The sequence below is a fragment of the Sebastes fasciatus genome, chromosome 5, assembly GCF_043250625.1.
Source record: "Sebastes fasciatus isolate fSebFas1 chromosome 5, fSebFas1.pri, whole genome shotgun sequence".
NCBI lineage: Eukaryota > Metazoa > Chordata > Actinopteri > Perciformes > Sebastidae > Sebastes > Sebastes fasciatus.
In genome coordinates, this window is record NC_133799.1 from 27,574,943 (window position 1) to 27,588,748 (window position 13,806).

Consider the following 13,806-nt stretch of genomic DNA (forward strand, 5'->3'; position numbering starts at 1 on the left):
ATTAACCCAAATGTTTATGAATGCATGAATTAAAGTCATATTATAGTATGTTGAAAAAAAAAGCCATATTATAGTATGTCAAAATTATTAAAAGTCATAGTATAGTGTCGAAAAAAGTCAGTTTAGTATGTCGAAAAAAAAATTAAGTCATAGTATAGTATGTTGAAAAAGAAGCCATAGTATAGTATGTCAACTATACATACTGTGTATTTCCAAAAGTCATAGTATAGTATGTCTAAAAAAATGTCATAGTATAGTATGTCGAAAAAATAAAACAGTCATAGGAAACTATGTCGAAAAAAGTCATTGTATAGTATGTAGAAAAAATAACAGTCATAGTATGCAGAAAACATTAAAAAAAAAAGTCATATAGTGTGTCGAAAAAAGTCATAGTATATTATGTTGAATTTTTTTTTTTAAAAAGTCCTAGTATAGCAGGTTGAAGAAAAATAATAGTATAGTATGTCAAAAAAATAAAACAAAGCGATAGTAAAGTATGCCGAAAAAGTCATAGTATAGTATGTTGAAAACATTAAAAAAGTCTTAGTATAGTATGTCAAAATCTTTACAAAAAGTCATAGTATAGTATGTTAAAAAAAGGTCAGTATATTTTGAAAAAAAGAGTAGAAAAAAGTCTATTATTAAGAATATTATTTGTAAAGAGATGCTGAATTTTCTAAAGTTCAATGTATTGAGGTGTAAGAAGACGTCTAAAATTCAGGACAAATTAAACCAAAACTAGAAGTAAGCGTTTGTCATTTGGTGTAACTGGTCCTTTAAAAATTAGGACAAGAATACTAAACCATGAGACCATAGCTTAAGTGCAAGAGTTTGTTTTTATTATTATTAACCGTTGACACAATCAGCAGAGAAACAAGGCAGGAAGATAGACAGAAAGAGAGACACTGGAATCAGATCTTGTTGAAAGCTGCTACGTCCACACTCTGGATCTGAAACAGAGCAAAAAAGGAGACACTTTAATGTGTTTAGAGGCTATTGCAAAACTGTTTGTCAAGTTACTGAATGTTAAATCATTCAAAAAGAATGTTAAAGCCTTCTGATTTTGGCAAATTGGACAATAAATATCAACCACATTGGTCACAATGACTGTTGAATGTTTTTATTTTCCCTTCAAGAGACTGGTCTGTGTGTGTGTGTGTGTGTGTGTGTGTGTGTGACCTTTCCAGAAACATTCAAATAACTGTATTGCACAGTACTTACATAGTCTTCAAACTTGGTGATTTCTTCCTCCAACAGGTCTGTTCCCACCTTGTCGTCCTCCACCACACATGCGATCTGGAGCTTCTTGATGCCATAACCAACAGCAACCAGTTTAGACGTCCCCCATAACAGGCCGTCAGCCTGCACCGAACGCACACACTCCTCCAGCTTCGCCATGTCAGTTTCATCGTCCCACTAAAAAAAAAAAAGACAGGAGAGGTCATACAACACAAGGTGAAAGGGGCGCACTGTCAGTATCAAGCTTTAAAAAAAAAAAAAAAGCAAATTAAAACTGAGCCAAATTGGCTATATGTGCACACATTTTTCGCCCAATAAAGCAGATTCTGAAATGTAATTTGCTTGGTTTCATCTATAGCTTTAGGAGACATTGACTTTAGAGTAAATCCGGTCAGAACGCAGACTTACAGGTTTGACATCCAATAAGATGGAAGACTTGGCGATGAGGCCGGGCTTCTTGGCTTTCTTTGCTGCGTACTCTTTTAACCTCTGCTCTTTGAGTTTCTCGGCCTCTTCATCATCATCATCATCACTACCAAAGAGGTCAATATCATCATCATCCTCTTCCTCCTCGTCTTTAGCTGGGGCGGTGGTCTTCTGCTGGACAGTAGTACCCTGAACAGAGTAAAAATAATCACATGCTTTACACAGGGGTCTGATGTGATGTACTGGAGGTCAAATAAAACAAACGAGAATGATTGATTTGATAAAAGCAGTCTGTATAAACTCACATTTGTGTAGGGCACTGAAGGAGTGGTAGCAGGGGTCACAACCGCAGGAGATTTCTCCAGAACTGACACCCGACATTCCAGTTTGGAAAGTGCAGCCCTCAAGTCATCCACCACTTAAGAAACAGGAGCAGACTCCATAAGTCTTACTTAAAAAATACACCATGGTAGTAGAGTGTTGTGTATAAAAAGGAACACTTAGGAAAATCAATATAGAAATGATCATGTATTCAAGATGAAAATCAAGCTAAGACAACGGCATTGGATAACAGAGGTAAGACAATGAAACACCATTAATTATTTGATTAGCCTTGTACTAGGACATTATTATGTCATAAAAAGATGTGTAAAATGTAAAAAAAAAAATTAAAGTGTCATAGAAAATTATAAAAAGTATATTTTATCATGAAGATGTCAATATAGTACGTTGTAAAATAAAATTCATAGTATAATATCGCAAAAACGTCATAAAAAGTCATAGTATAGTATGAAATAAAAAAAGGTCGCAGCCTAGTATGTCATGAAAAAAGTCATAGTATAGTAGGCCATAAAATGTTTCTTTAAAATATAATCATAGTATAGCGTGTCATAAAAAAATGTCATACTATATAGTGCTATAAAAATATAAAAAGAAAATCTCAAAATTTGTTAGTATATTATGAGATCAAAAATGTCAAAAACAATATCATAGAATGTTGTATGTCATATTAAATGTCAATATATTATTCCATAGAAATGTCTGAAAAAATGTCATAGTACATCATAATATGTCATAAGTAATTTTTGAAGTCATGGTATAATATGTAACAAAAAGTGTCAGAATATAGTGCGTCTTTTTAATTATAGAACATCGGGAAAATAAATAGTATAGTATACCATAAAAAAGTCTTAGTATAGCGTGCCATAAAAAAATTTCTAATATAGTATGCCATTAAAAAACATCTTGTAAAAAGTCATAGTATAATCTGACAAAAATGTCATAAAAAAGTCATAGTATGATTTGCCATAAAAATACAAATAAAAAAGTAATTAGTGTGTCGGAAAATATCAGAAAAAGTCATAGTGTTGTGTTGTGAGAAGTCATGCTAAAAGTCATAGTAGTATTCTGTGAAAACTGTCACAAAAATGTCATAAAAAAGTCTTAATATATAAGGTCGTAAAAAAAAAATCATGTGTCATAGTATAGTGTGCCGTAAAAAATATAATATAATACGTCCTGGAAAAAAAGCCATAGTAAAGTATGCCATGAAAAAAACACAAAAAAAAAACAATCATAGTATAGTATGTCAAAAAATGTCGTAGTATATTATGCCATAAAAATGTTTTTAAAAATGTTATAGTATAATTATAAAATGTTATAATAATATAAATTCCCTCCAGGCATTCCTGATATATCGCGTTAACGAGAATGGTACGGACCGATGGACGGACAACCCGAAAACCTAATGCCTCCGGTCACAGCCGTCACCGGCACGGAGGCATAATAATGCTTCCAAAATAAATTGCCTGTCCTAACATTAATTAACTGTAAAAACATAAGTTTGGTTGATTTGGACTCCAAATAATTATGCAACAAATATTTCCTTTTCCTAACCTATTCAATGAAACAATTGTCGAGTAAACACAATGTCACAAAATAAGAACAAATTACCATCACAAGGTCCAAACGCCAGTTAATCATAACATTGAGAGAAAACTGGAAAAGCTGGAATCCACAAATAGTCATGTGAGCACTATATTTGATAGGTTACCAATGGTGACTCTAAAGAAAACAAAATGCATTCATATTTAATGGAAGAAACAAACCCACCTCTGTGTAGGCTGTTGTTCTCCAGCTCCAGGCTCTTGATGCGAGAGATTATTTCTCCTTGATCGGCTGCACCGCTGCTGCTCTGCACAGTAAAGACACAAAGAGAAAGAAATCAACACAGTTTAGTAAGAGCGTCATCTGATGACCAAACCAGAATATTAGTCCTTTCATCACACCCAGGGCTATTAAGCAGACCCCATTATGTGAACACGCAACACACAGCCAAGTGTCCATTTCAGCGGAAATACACAACCTGTAGATGGAGCCTGACAGAAATATGAGTTATAAGCAGCTACTTGGACGGGGTTCTTCAACACTCCACACAAAATATCATCCAAAAGCTAAAGCGAGCGTGCATGTCAGCGAGGTCCACTGACAGCGCGATTGGCAGCAGAGGTGCTTCCAGGGACACACAAGGCTTGGTGGCACTTACAAGTTGGGACTGTTGGCTGAGGGAAGGTTGGCCAGACCCTCTGTTACACAGTGTAGTCTTCAGCTGGGGGAAGGAGGGGATTTTAAGCATGAATAAAGGGAGGGAACTGAATGAAGTACATGCTGAATGAGTGCTACTGAGGAGTGGAAAACAGAAAGCTAACAAGCAACCAAAGACACTCTGTAGAGCTGGGAGGTAATGGAAGATAACACCCACGTCTCTGCAGAGTAAGGTTCGTATGGCATCAGCTGACCACCAAGCTTCTACCTTAACTTTAACTAAACCTATATGCAAAGCAAATTATTTCGACCTATCAGCAACAACGAAATTACATATCATTAAAATGAACAAGCTCAAATATGTCAAACAAATCATAAGCATGTACAAATTACATGCTCAAAATCATAAAGGTGCCAATCCCTCTATGTCCCCCCTGAGGCCTTAAGCCCTGAACAGGGACTTGACTGACATCACCTCGTAAATGGTTGAGTGAGAGAGGCTGCAAAGGCTTGAAATGGTATAAATAGGAATGGGACAACACTTTGCAGCGATATATCACGTTGCCTTGACGATGCCAAAACACCTAATGTACAACTGTTTGTTACTGCTTGATTTGAATGTCTTCCAGCTTCTTGTCTTACGAGACGAGAGGTAATTCAAATAATCCATTTTACTTGTTTTTGTCAAAACAGCATCATTAAGCAAAATAAAATAAAAAAGGTTGATGAATAAACTACGTTATATACACACTTTCATTACCCTGATTTCATGTGTCTTTTTTATGTACCATCGCCTCCTGGCTTCCCGTGGAAGCCTCGTGTTTAACATCACAAAGCTATGAATTGTGGGTAATTCCCTTAGGCAAAGTCGGCAAGAGCTCATGGAAAGTGTGCATTAAGGAGTCGAAATGTCGTTGAAATGTGATTTGACAGTGGGACAGCCCTAAACCCTCATGGACTTTGCAAGAACACGCCTCCAAGTCTGTGAGTGTGGACATAGAGATTGATTTTAGAGATAACTAGAATTACCACCTCACGGTTGTATGCCTCTACCAACCAGTCAAGTTGCAGTTTACATCCATGTCTTTATAAAGTGTCATCACTTTATCATTTTATCCTATTAGACATTTGTGTGAAATTGTCATAATTAGCATAATATACAATAATCTTCCTAAATGTTACTATTTTGTTCCTGCAATTAAGGAGACAACACATAACTCACTTAAAAAAATCTTAGCAAAGCACACTATTCAATTAGAAAGGTGATTCTTTCATTCAAGTTATTTTTTTTAACCACGTTTCATCAGATCTGATTTTCAGGCCATACAATAGTAACAAGCAGAAAAACGTTTATGCAGCTGCAGGGACGTTTTCTCTTTTCTAAGCAGGTGTTTCCAAAGGTAATGTTCAGGTCCAAATTAAGTTGGACATGTGAACATGGAGTGGTGGCAAATTAAATCCTTTCACAGCTAAAATATACAGATACTCAGTCATGTGTATAAGAGGTGTGACGCTTGGGCAGCAATGTGTCTAGCATACGGCTATGTGATAGAAATTAACACAAGATACACAAATCTGATTGTAATAACCATTCATGAAACCTCATCTTCACACCCGTCCTGTTATCCTGGACATTTTGAAGCACTGCGCTATATAGGTCAAGTGGGACCTTGATTGCTCAGGCTACATGTACAGTACTTGTAGGAATTGTGAGATAAGAGGCAGGTCCAGCACAAAACATGTACTCACTCCTGCTAGAGATTTCTGGATGTTCTCCCGGGCCCGAGCAATGTCTTGCAGAATGGTGTTAGCGCCGACATCCTGAAAGAAAACGAATGAAAGTCAACGCTGACTCATCTTTTACTTTGTAAAGATTCAATGTGCAATGTGTCTCAATGTGTGGCTTTATTGTTTAAATCTCGTACATTCGCCCTCTCCCTCATCAAACTATCACGTGGCTTTCTATGTGCAGTGTGGATAGACTGCATCAAGATTTAAAGTCTAAACAACTACGAATCTGGCAAATTCAACATAAATCTTTTTGCGCCTACAAACATTTTGGGACATGTACAGAAATTTGGTGTTTAAAAATAGATGCGTAGCAATAACAATAATAGCTATTTTGAAAAAATAATACCAAAATCACAAAATCAAATACCACAGTATATTTGACCGGATACCAACTAGAGTTATTATAGTGAACTAAAACTAAAACTAAAATTAGTGAACAAATATTTTGTACTGAAACTAAATAAAAACTATATCTTTTAAGAATAACAAAATTTAAAAACGATATTGACTGGTTAAAAAAAAGAATAAAAATAAAATATTAATGAATATAAATTCATTTCAGTTTAATTATTTTAGCTATATCACTACCGAAAAAAGAAGACAGCATGAATTTCCATCAACTCTCATGACATTGAACCACAGAAATTGAACGGACTTCCCATTCCAGGAGAATTTGTTCACTAAAGTAGTGTGAATATTAAACATTATGGCGATTCCTACACAGTTCTGCAACCATATATATAAATATATATATATATAGCTAGCTACATACTTCTGAGATATTATTGCTGGCCCTAACAAAATCAATCTAAAACTAAATATATAAAACTAAAACTCTGAAAAACTACAATGAAATAGAAAAGTCAAAACTAAAACTAATTCAAAATTTGAAACTATTATAACCTTGATACCAAGTGATAGAAGATATTCACACAATAAAGAACTTGAAGAATCAACATGAATAATGTCGACATGATGGTCAACTGGTTGGAGCGATCTTGCTACTTCAGATGGGAGGAGTGACAACTTAAAGCAGAAGATAAGCTGAGCCTCTGAGACAGCGTGGGTACCTGTGTTGGTTGTGAGGAGCCGTTCGGGCGCTCGTAGAAGCGTCTCTCTGCCTCGTCATAGCGAGGTTTGTCGAACCAGATCTTCTCCTGGGCCAGAAAGTCCACTGAACTCATGGTGCTACAGAGGAGAGAGCAAGGAGGGACAAGAGAGGGATGTATGAACAGGACACAGGAGGTCAGGGAAAAAGAAAAAAATTATTAAGTATTACTACTACTTAATAATATTTATACTTAAAATCACCTGATATGTGATCAATATTCACAATGATTTAATAGCTGTGAAATATTTAACTTTTCATACTAAAAAAGGCTTATTGTATTCTTTTATCTACACTTCCCACAAACAGACCATCCCAACACAACCATACAAAAGAAACTTTAAATGAAGTTAAGTTGGCAAAACGCAACAACGGTTCATACAAACAACATTCAGAACAGTTTCAAACAGACCACAAGGAATAAAGAATGAATGAACCAAAATTAATGAAAAAAACGAGATGTAAAAAGAAAAAACGTTCACGTATTAAAAACAAAATAAAAAGGGAAACCCATGAATACATAAAGAAAAACAATGAAAGATAAAACAGAAACATCTGGAGCGACTCCATTCTCCCGGTTTGGTCATACTTGTCCCCCAGTGGGGCGGTGGAGGCAACTGATGGTGCTTCTGGCCTCCGACCCTTCTTCACCACCACAGCTTCACTCCTATTGTAGCCATGGAAACGGCTCTCTGCAGCATCATACCGCCACTTGTCCAGCCACACCCGCTCGCTGTCTGGGTGATTGAAGTAGCAGACTCCGGCCCCTGTCGCTTCTTCCTTTTCTGGGACCTCAGCTGGCTCCTCTTCCTCCTGAATAGGGAGCAGAGCGTGGAAGACTTCTGCTTTACTGTGCGGGACCACCCGTCTTTCCTCCACCGCCACTTCCTCATCTTCTTCTTCTTCCTCCTCTTCTACAAGGCTTTGAGGGTGGTCGCTACTTCTGGAAGTGGAGGCGCAGCTGGACCGTTTGGAGGAATTGTTACCGTACAGATTCTGGTAGAAGGCCGCTTCGGCGCGGTCATACAGCGGCTTCTCCAGCCACACGTCTCTAAGCAGCTCCACCGGGATGCGGGGCAGTCCGTTAATCGACTGCCGATTGGTTGGTGTGACAGCTGCTTGTTGGACGACAGGAGTTGCGGGTGTCGGGGTTAGAGACCGGTACCCTTCATCAGGTGTTCTAGGTGCAATGGAGCGGTTTGGTGGGGATGGGAGGTCCAGAGAGTTTGGAATTGGCGGCTGCACGGATTCTTCAACATAGCGGCGTTCTGCTTGGTCAAAGGTGGTCTTGTTCACCCACACGGCCTGGACGACATGGTGGCAGGCCACCTGGTCACCATGACGGCACGCCACCTGGTCGCCATGGTGGCACACCAGTCCCGAGGAAGATGGAGTGGATGGAGAGTTTGAGTGTTTCCCAGGGGCTGGAGGTGACCGGTTTGACTTGGTGGTCCCATTGGAGGAGCTCGCCAACCAGCACTGGTAGAGGCTCTCGGCTCGCTCGTAGGTGCTGCGCTCAAACCACACATTAGCACACTCAGACTGCAGGCCAATCAGCCCAGCAGGGGGGTCAGGTGGTGGCTGGCTGGTCCTTTTGTCTGGCTTCTCTTCATGCTTGGTCTTACTTTCAACCTTCCCCTCGGGGCGACTCTCGGGATTGGATGAACGTTTCTTGCGGCGGCGGCTTTTCCCGCTGCGCTTTCCATCTCCGTTCAAGCTGCCGCTCTCTGGGGACGATGACGCCGTCTCTCCATTTCTTTGACCCGATTCAGCCTTGTTCCTACACCCCAGTGCTGCCTTCGCAGACTGGTCCACCGAATCATGCTCCGACTGATCCAGTGCAGAGCACTGGGGGATCTTCTTAGACATCATCTTTGATCCGTTGCAGCGGAAATAAAAGAGAATAACAGGTACAGACTTTTGGATTAGTTAGAGACACGCAGGAAGGTTTAGAGACACAAAGGGACTGATCTATTAGACTCAGTGCAACAAATGAATCAGTGTCAAACACTGATTCATTTGTTATACACATTACATTTTCTTTGTTATAGAGCTGTATGCACAAAACGGAGTCTACAAATCAGTCCCAGAGAAAGCCAAGAAGCATGCAGGAAATTAGAAGAAACCCATGCAGATGAACTAAAAATGTTTAGTGAATGGAATCTACTTGTGATTTGTCAAGAGTCAGTATCATCCAGAGTCATGCAGAGCACACGCTGAATAAGTCCTACCAAAGCTTGGAGAGTGTCCAGCTAAGCTCGCATGTTATAAACTCAATATAAGTAACGGAAAATTAACACTGGCTTTCATGCTTTTGAGTCTAAATGCTGAGTGGCAGTTTTTCCTGCTACTAGGGATGTCAACGGTTAACTGTTAACCACCAAGAGCATTTTTTACTGGTTACGCATGTCTGTTTATAGGTTCTATGTTAATTTAACATGGGCGCCGAAGCTTCCCGCAGCGAGCTCTGTAGCTGTGTTGCTCTCAGAGCAAATTAAAGCGCAGGCAGAAAAAAAAAGACAAAAGAGTAAAGAAAACGTTTCAATTCAGAATCGATGCATCATCTGATTGGCTCTTCCGATGAGCTCTTCTGATCGGCCATCATAGAAACCACCAATCAAACTATTTAGAACAAATATCAGCTGATAACGATTGGTGCGCCCCTGACCTGATTGCAATAAGCTTCAGCCAAGCCAAAACAAAATAAAATAAAAGGCAAGACATTTACAACACATACATTCAAATTGGATGGATTCATAGCGCTTTGAAATGCAGCTACAAAACTCAGTGAGTCAATGAAGCGCCGGAGTAAAAAAGAAAGCGCCTCTTGTATTTCATGTCATTTTGCATTTTCAGGCCTCCTAAAGCCTGAGAACAGAGCCATGAGGAGGTGCAGAAGTCTAGTTTTCTCTCAAAACACTTGAATTACAAAATGCTGAAAAGTTATTATGGAAATTTTGCCCAATGATGCCAAAAACATTCTGCCTACTGCAGTGTTAAGCGATATTTAGCCAGACGTGAAAATGAATTTATCATCATGCAATTTCTTTGTTTTCAGCTTATTTTATATGCTTTTAAGTGATAGAGTAGCTTTCTGCATTGCCATTATAACACTATAGCCCATGCATCGTTATTATGCTCATCCTACAAAGGCATTTACTGAATGTATATTCAGTGGATGTCCCTGTAAAGTTAGTAATGCAGATCATGCAGCATTATCTGTACTCACAACATACAGCTGCAGTCTGAGGATTATAAATGGCTTTTCAACATACACATAATAACAAATGTTGCATGTCTAACCAAGACTTTAGTGCTGTTTTCCCATAACTCTAATGTAAATTGTTCTTAGTAAAAAGGCACAAGGCTTGACAAATGTTGACACAGTGACATGAGAGCATGCAAAAAAAGAAAAGGGTGTACAAGTCTAAGGCAATATATTAACGAGGCATTAAATAAAAATTAAAAAAACATCACTGACATTGATGGATCTGTGAAAAACACTAACATGTTCATGCAAACAGACTAATTAATTCAGTAGGTATTGAGGTTTTGCTCTGCAAACAAATCACACATTGCACAAGCCATGCCCTTTTTATGACGTTACATTATTCTGTTGCAATACAGGAAATGCACTCCCTTAATGTTTCATGAAAACATGTAGATGTTAGAAATATTAATATTGATGAACACTAATAGACCACTGAAATGGATTTGGGTTTTGGGAAGGCATTTCCTGCTTAATGTCTATTAGAAAATCATATTCAAGCTCTTAACTCACCTTCCTGGGTAAAGGTGTTGAGCTTAAACTAGTATTCAAAGTCAAATGCTCAACACGTTCTTTTCATCCAGTTAACCGCAAGCCATTGAAAAAGAAATTTAACAATCACCACCTTGTGAAACAATGGAACTGGTACAAAGGGTCTAACTATGGATACAACCAAACTCAAAACCATGTAAATGTCAATGTTATCAGGGATACTCACTTGTCAAATTCTGAATGCAAGATGAGAGGAAAGAAGCTACGTGTTAAAAGATTTCTCTAAATAAATACCATGAAACTCTGCAGTCTTACAGATTTCACAAGGTTACCCCCTTTAGTCTTATTGCACTATTATTTGTAAAAATCAAAAGAGTCTGATATTAAGCAAGAACTTCAAGCAGCAATTTGGATGCATCCCAAAGCTTTTCCCCTCTCTTTAAATGGAAAGCACTAGGGACAGTTCATTTTCCTCACTTTCATCAAAAAAAGAGCAGTCACATCAAAACCCTTCAATCCAATCAATCACATTAGTGATGATGTTACAACTTAGAAAACTGCCCTATGTGCTGGATTGTTCAGCCACATTTGATCATTTTTGTGTCGTCTTAAATGTTAGCTTTTAGAATGCACCCCTTAGATGCAGCTCTAATGACATAGACATTTATTTAAAGGGTAAGGCTGGAGATATTGCCATATTTTTCTTATTCTCAACAAATCCCTTAAAAACACCAAAACCAACAATGCGATGGTTGCATCTCTTAATACTTTCTCTCTTCTCTTCAGCATCTGTGGCACTCTGCTCTAAATCTATTTGTTCATACTGAGATCTTAAAAAAGGGTTCACAAATACATACTCTCATTTTAATATTACATTTCCTATAATAGCTGCTCAATGTAGTTTTTAGCAAACGTCACTCAAACAGTGGGCTATTTTAAGCATCACTTGGTGCTCTAGTGAGTATTTCTGGCAGCAGCACGGTGTATGTGAGATTGACTCAAAATAAACTACAGTGCCCGTGTTAATCTGAAGGAACATGTCGCCCAGTGCAACGATGTGGCTCATTGATGTTTTTAATAGTTTACGGACAACAATGGAGCTCTATGGCACAGATACGATATATATCAGGCTTTGGATACACAGACAATACTTTTAGATAGAGTTAATTCAGTGTTAGTTTTGGTCTTTAAATGGGGTTGATGATAACAAATAAATAAAAATATTCCTAGCCTGAGCTTCACCCTTTAAAGGTCCCATATTATGCTCATTGTCAGGTTCATACTTTTATTTTGTGTTTCTACTAGAACATGTTTACATGCTGTAATGTTTTAAAAAAAACTTTATTTTCCTCATACTGTCGGCCTGAATATGCCTGTATTTACCCTCTGTCTGAAACGCTCCGTTTTAGCGCATTTTGACAGAATTGCAACAGAATTGCGTTGCTCGGCAACAGCTTGGGTCCATGTGTACTTCCTGTCAGCTAATGACATTCACATACACTGCAACCAGGAATAAACTGGGACACATTTAGACTGTTTGTTTTAAATTGTGTCAAGGGTCTAAATATTGTATATTTGTGACATCACGAATGGGCAGAAATCCTGACAGCTTGTTTCAAATGCAGAGTTTCTGAATATGGGATGTGTGTATTTCCCTGTGGATTGAGTGTTTCGATACTTTCACAGTATTTATATAAGACTTAAGCCTCCTTATAATAAAAAAAAATAAGAAAATCTCACTTTTTTATAATATGGGATCTTTAAATGTTCACTTGTTTCATTGTGCACATCAGCTCACATCCCCATGATGTCATGATTTGGTTGAAGTCACCTCAAATAACCTCTCAGATGCAGTACACCAGTAGAGAACAGTGAAGTACAGTGATTTGCTCAATGACACTTAGCAAGGAAAATGCTTAACTTACCATCATACCAACATACCCCTTAACTATACTGTATTTAAGAGTTTAAACACAATACCCATAAACACAGCCTCAACAGCACTAAGAAATCATCAAATCTGAAAATAACAGCTTAGATTCATTGAGGAAACAGGTCCTCTTTAAAAGACATTACAAACCTGAAAACACTTTAACTTCAAGCTTAGTAATGTGTACATGTCATGAAGAAAAGCCTGTCGTGCAGGATGTTGAACAATGAAGGCAGATCAAAGCCTCCACAGAGCAACAGAGCTGTCAGCATCAGAAGGTGTGCCCTGCTAACCTGCTAACCTCAACATTAGCTCTCATCTGGTAGATAGCTCGGGTGCTACACTGTCCTTAGCTGGGAACCATCAATAATGCTTTAATGTGTGACACTAAAGCATGAGTTTGTCAGTAAGACTCTTATATATGATGTCAATGTAGCACAGCGGCCACTGAAGCCGGCGTGCAGCGTTAGCACCATGGTTAGCAGTGTGCTAGCAGGGAGCTCGCCTCGGCTAACACACGCAGACTGCCTGCTGCCTGTGAACAGCTGAATATTCATTCATTCACCAACACGGCTCTGAAATGAGTCACAACGTTATTCCCCTGACTGAAACCCCCGCTGTCAGTCAGCGTCAACGATACTTACTGCTTTGTTTCGTTGTCTTGTCGGTGTGAGAGCAGGCCGGTGGACAAAACGCGTGTTTCTCCAGCCAGAGAGTGAAGAAGAGGAGGAGGAGGAGGAGGAAGAGGAAGAGGAGGAGGAGGAGGAGGAGGAGGAAGAGGAGGAAGCAAGAAGCGGTGATTGTGTGACCTTAGAGGATGGGGGAGGGGGGGAGTTATGAATCATTAATGTTTCCTGATGTTAAATCTCATGTATTGTTGACACTCGGATTATTATTAACTATAATTATTATCATTACTACAGTGGATTATTTTACATAATTTAGGCAAAAATAGGATTTAAATTGAGTTTAAAGGATCACTTTCTTTATTTCAACCTTTGTCCTAGT

At 38.4% G+C, this 13,806-nt stretch overlaps 2 protein-coding genes across 5 annotated transcripts in view; one reads left to right on the plus strand and one right to left on the minus strand.

Annotated features, from left to right (window-relative positions):
- The window catches only part of bmb (brambleberry), a 401,249-nt gene that overhangs the window by 370,010 nt on the left and 17,433 nt on the right, over window positions 1–13,806 (plus strand). The gene's annotated exons all lie outside the window — the stretch shown is intronic.
- On the minus strand, window positions 818–13,598 carry eef1db (eukaryotic translation elongation factor 1 delta b (guanine nucleotide exchange protein)). 3 transcript variants are annotated; one of them, XM_074636268.1, is made up of 11 exons: window positions 8,575–9,494; window positions 8,240–8,532; window positions 7,698–8,200; window positions 7,071–7,188; window positions 5,959–6,030; window positions 4,211–4,273; window positions 3,778–3,859; window positions 1,971–2,083; window positions 1,648–1,854; window positions 1,222–1,416; window positions 818–950 (listed from the first exon to the last, which is right to left on the minus strand). In XM_074636268.1, exons 1-11 carry the CDS (start codon window positions 8,978–8,980, stop codon window positions 912–914), a joined length of 2,091 nt encoding a protein of 696 aa, XP_074492369.1. In that variant the 5' UTR covers window positions 8,981–9,494; the 3' UTR covers window positions 818–911. The 3 variants fall into 3 exon arrangements, with proteins under 3 accessions (XP_074492369.1, XP_074492367.1, XP_074492368.1); XM_074636266.1 differs by lacking the exons at window positions 7,698–8,200; window positions 8,240–8,532; window positions 8,575–9,494 and adding an exon at window positions 13,443–13,598; XM_074636267.1 differs by lacking the exons at window positions 4,211–4,273; window positions 7,698–8,200; window positions 8,240–8,532; window positions 8,575–9,494 and adding an exon at window positions 13,443–13,597.

What these genes read in the sequence shown, in the direction of transcription:
- eef1db (XM_074636268.1), bottom strand. Translation starts at nt 8,980, where the DNA reads ATGATGTCTAAGAAGATCCCCCAGTGCTCTGCACTGGATCAGTCGGAG. An exon ending in ACCGCCCCACTGGGGGACAA is followed by an intron (nt 7,189 to 7,697) that starts GTATGACCAAAC and finishes TCTCCTCTGTAG; the next exon opens with CACCATGAGTTCAGTGGACT. An exon ending in TCTTATTGGATGTCAAACCT is followed by an intron (nt 1,417 to 1,647) that starts GTAAGTCTGCGT and finishes TTTTTTTTTTAG; the next exon opens with TGGGACGATGAAACTGACAT.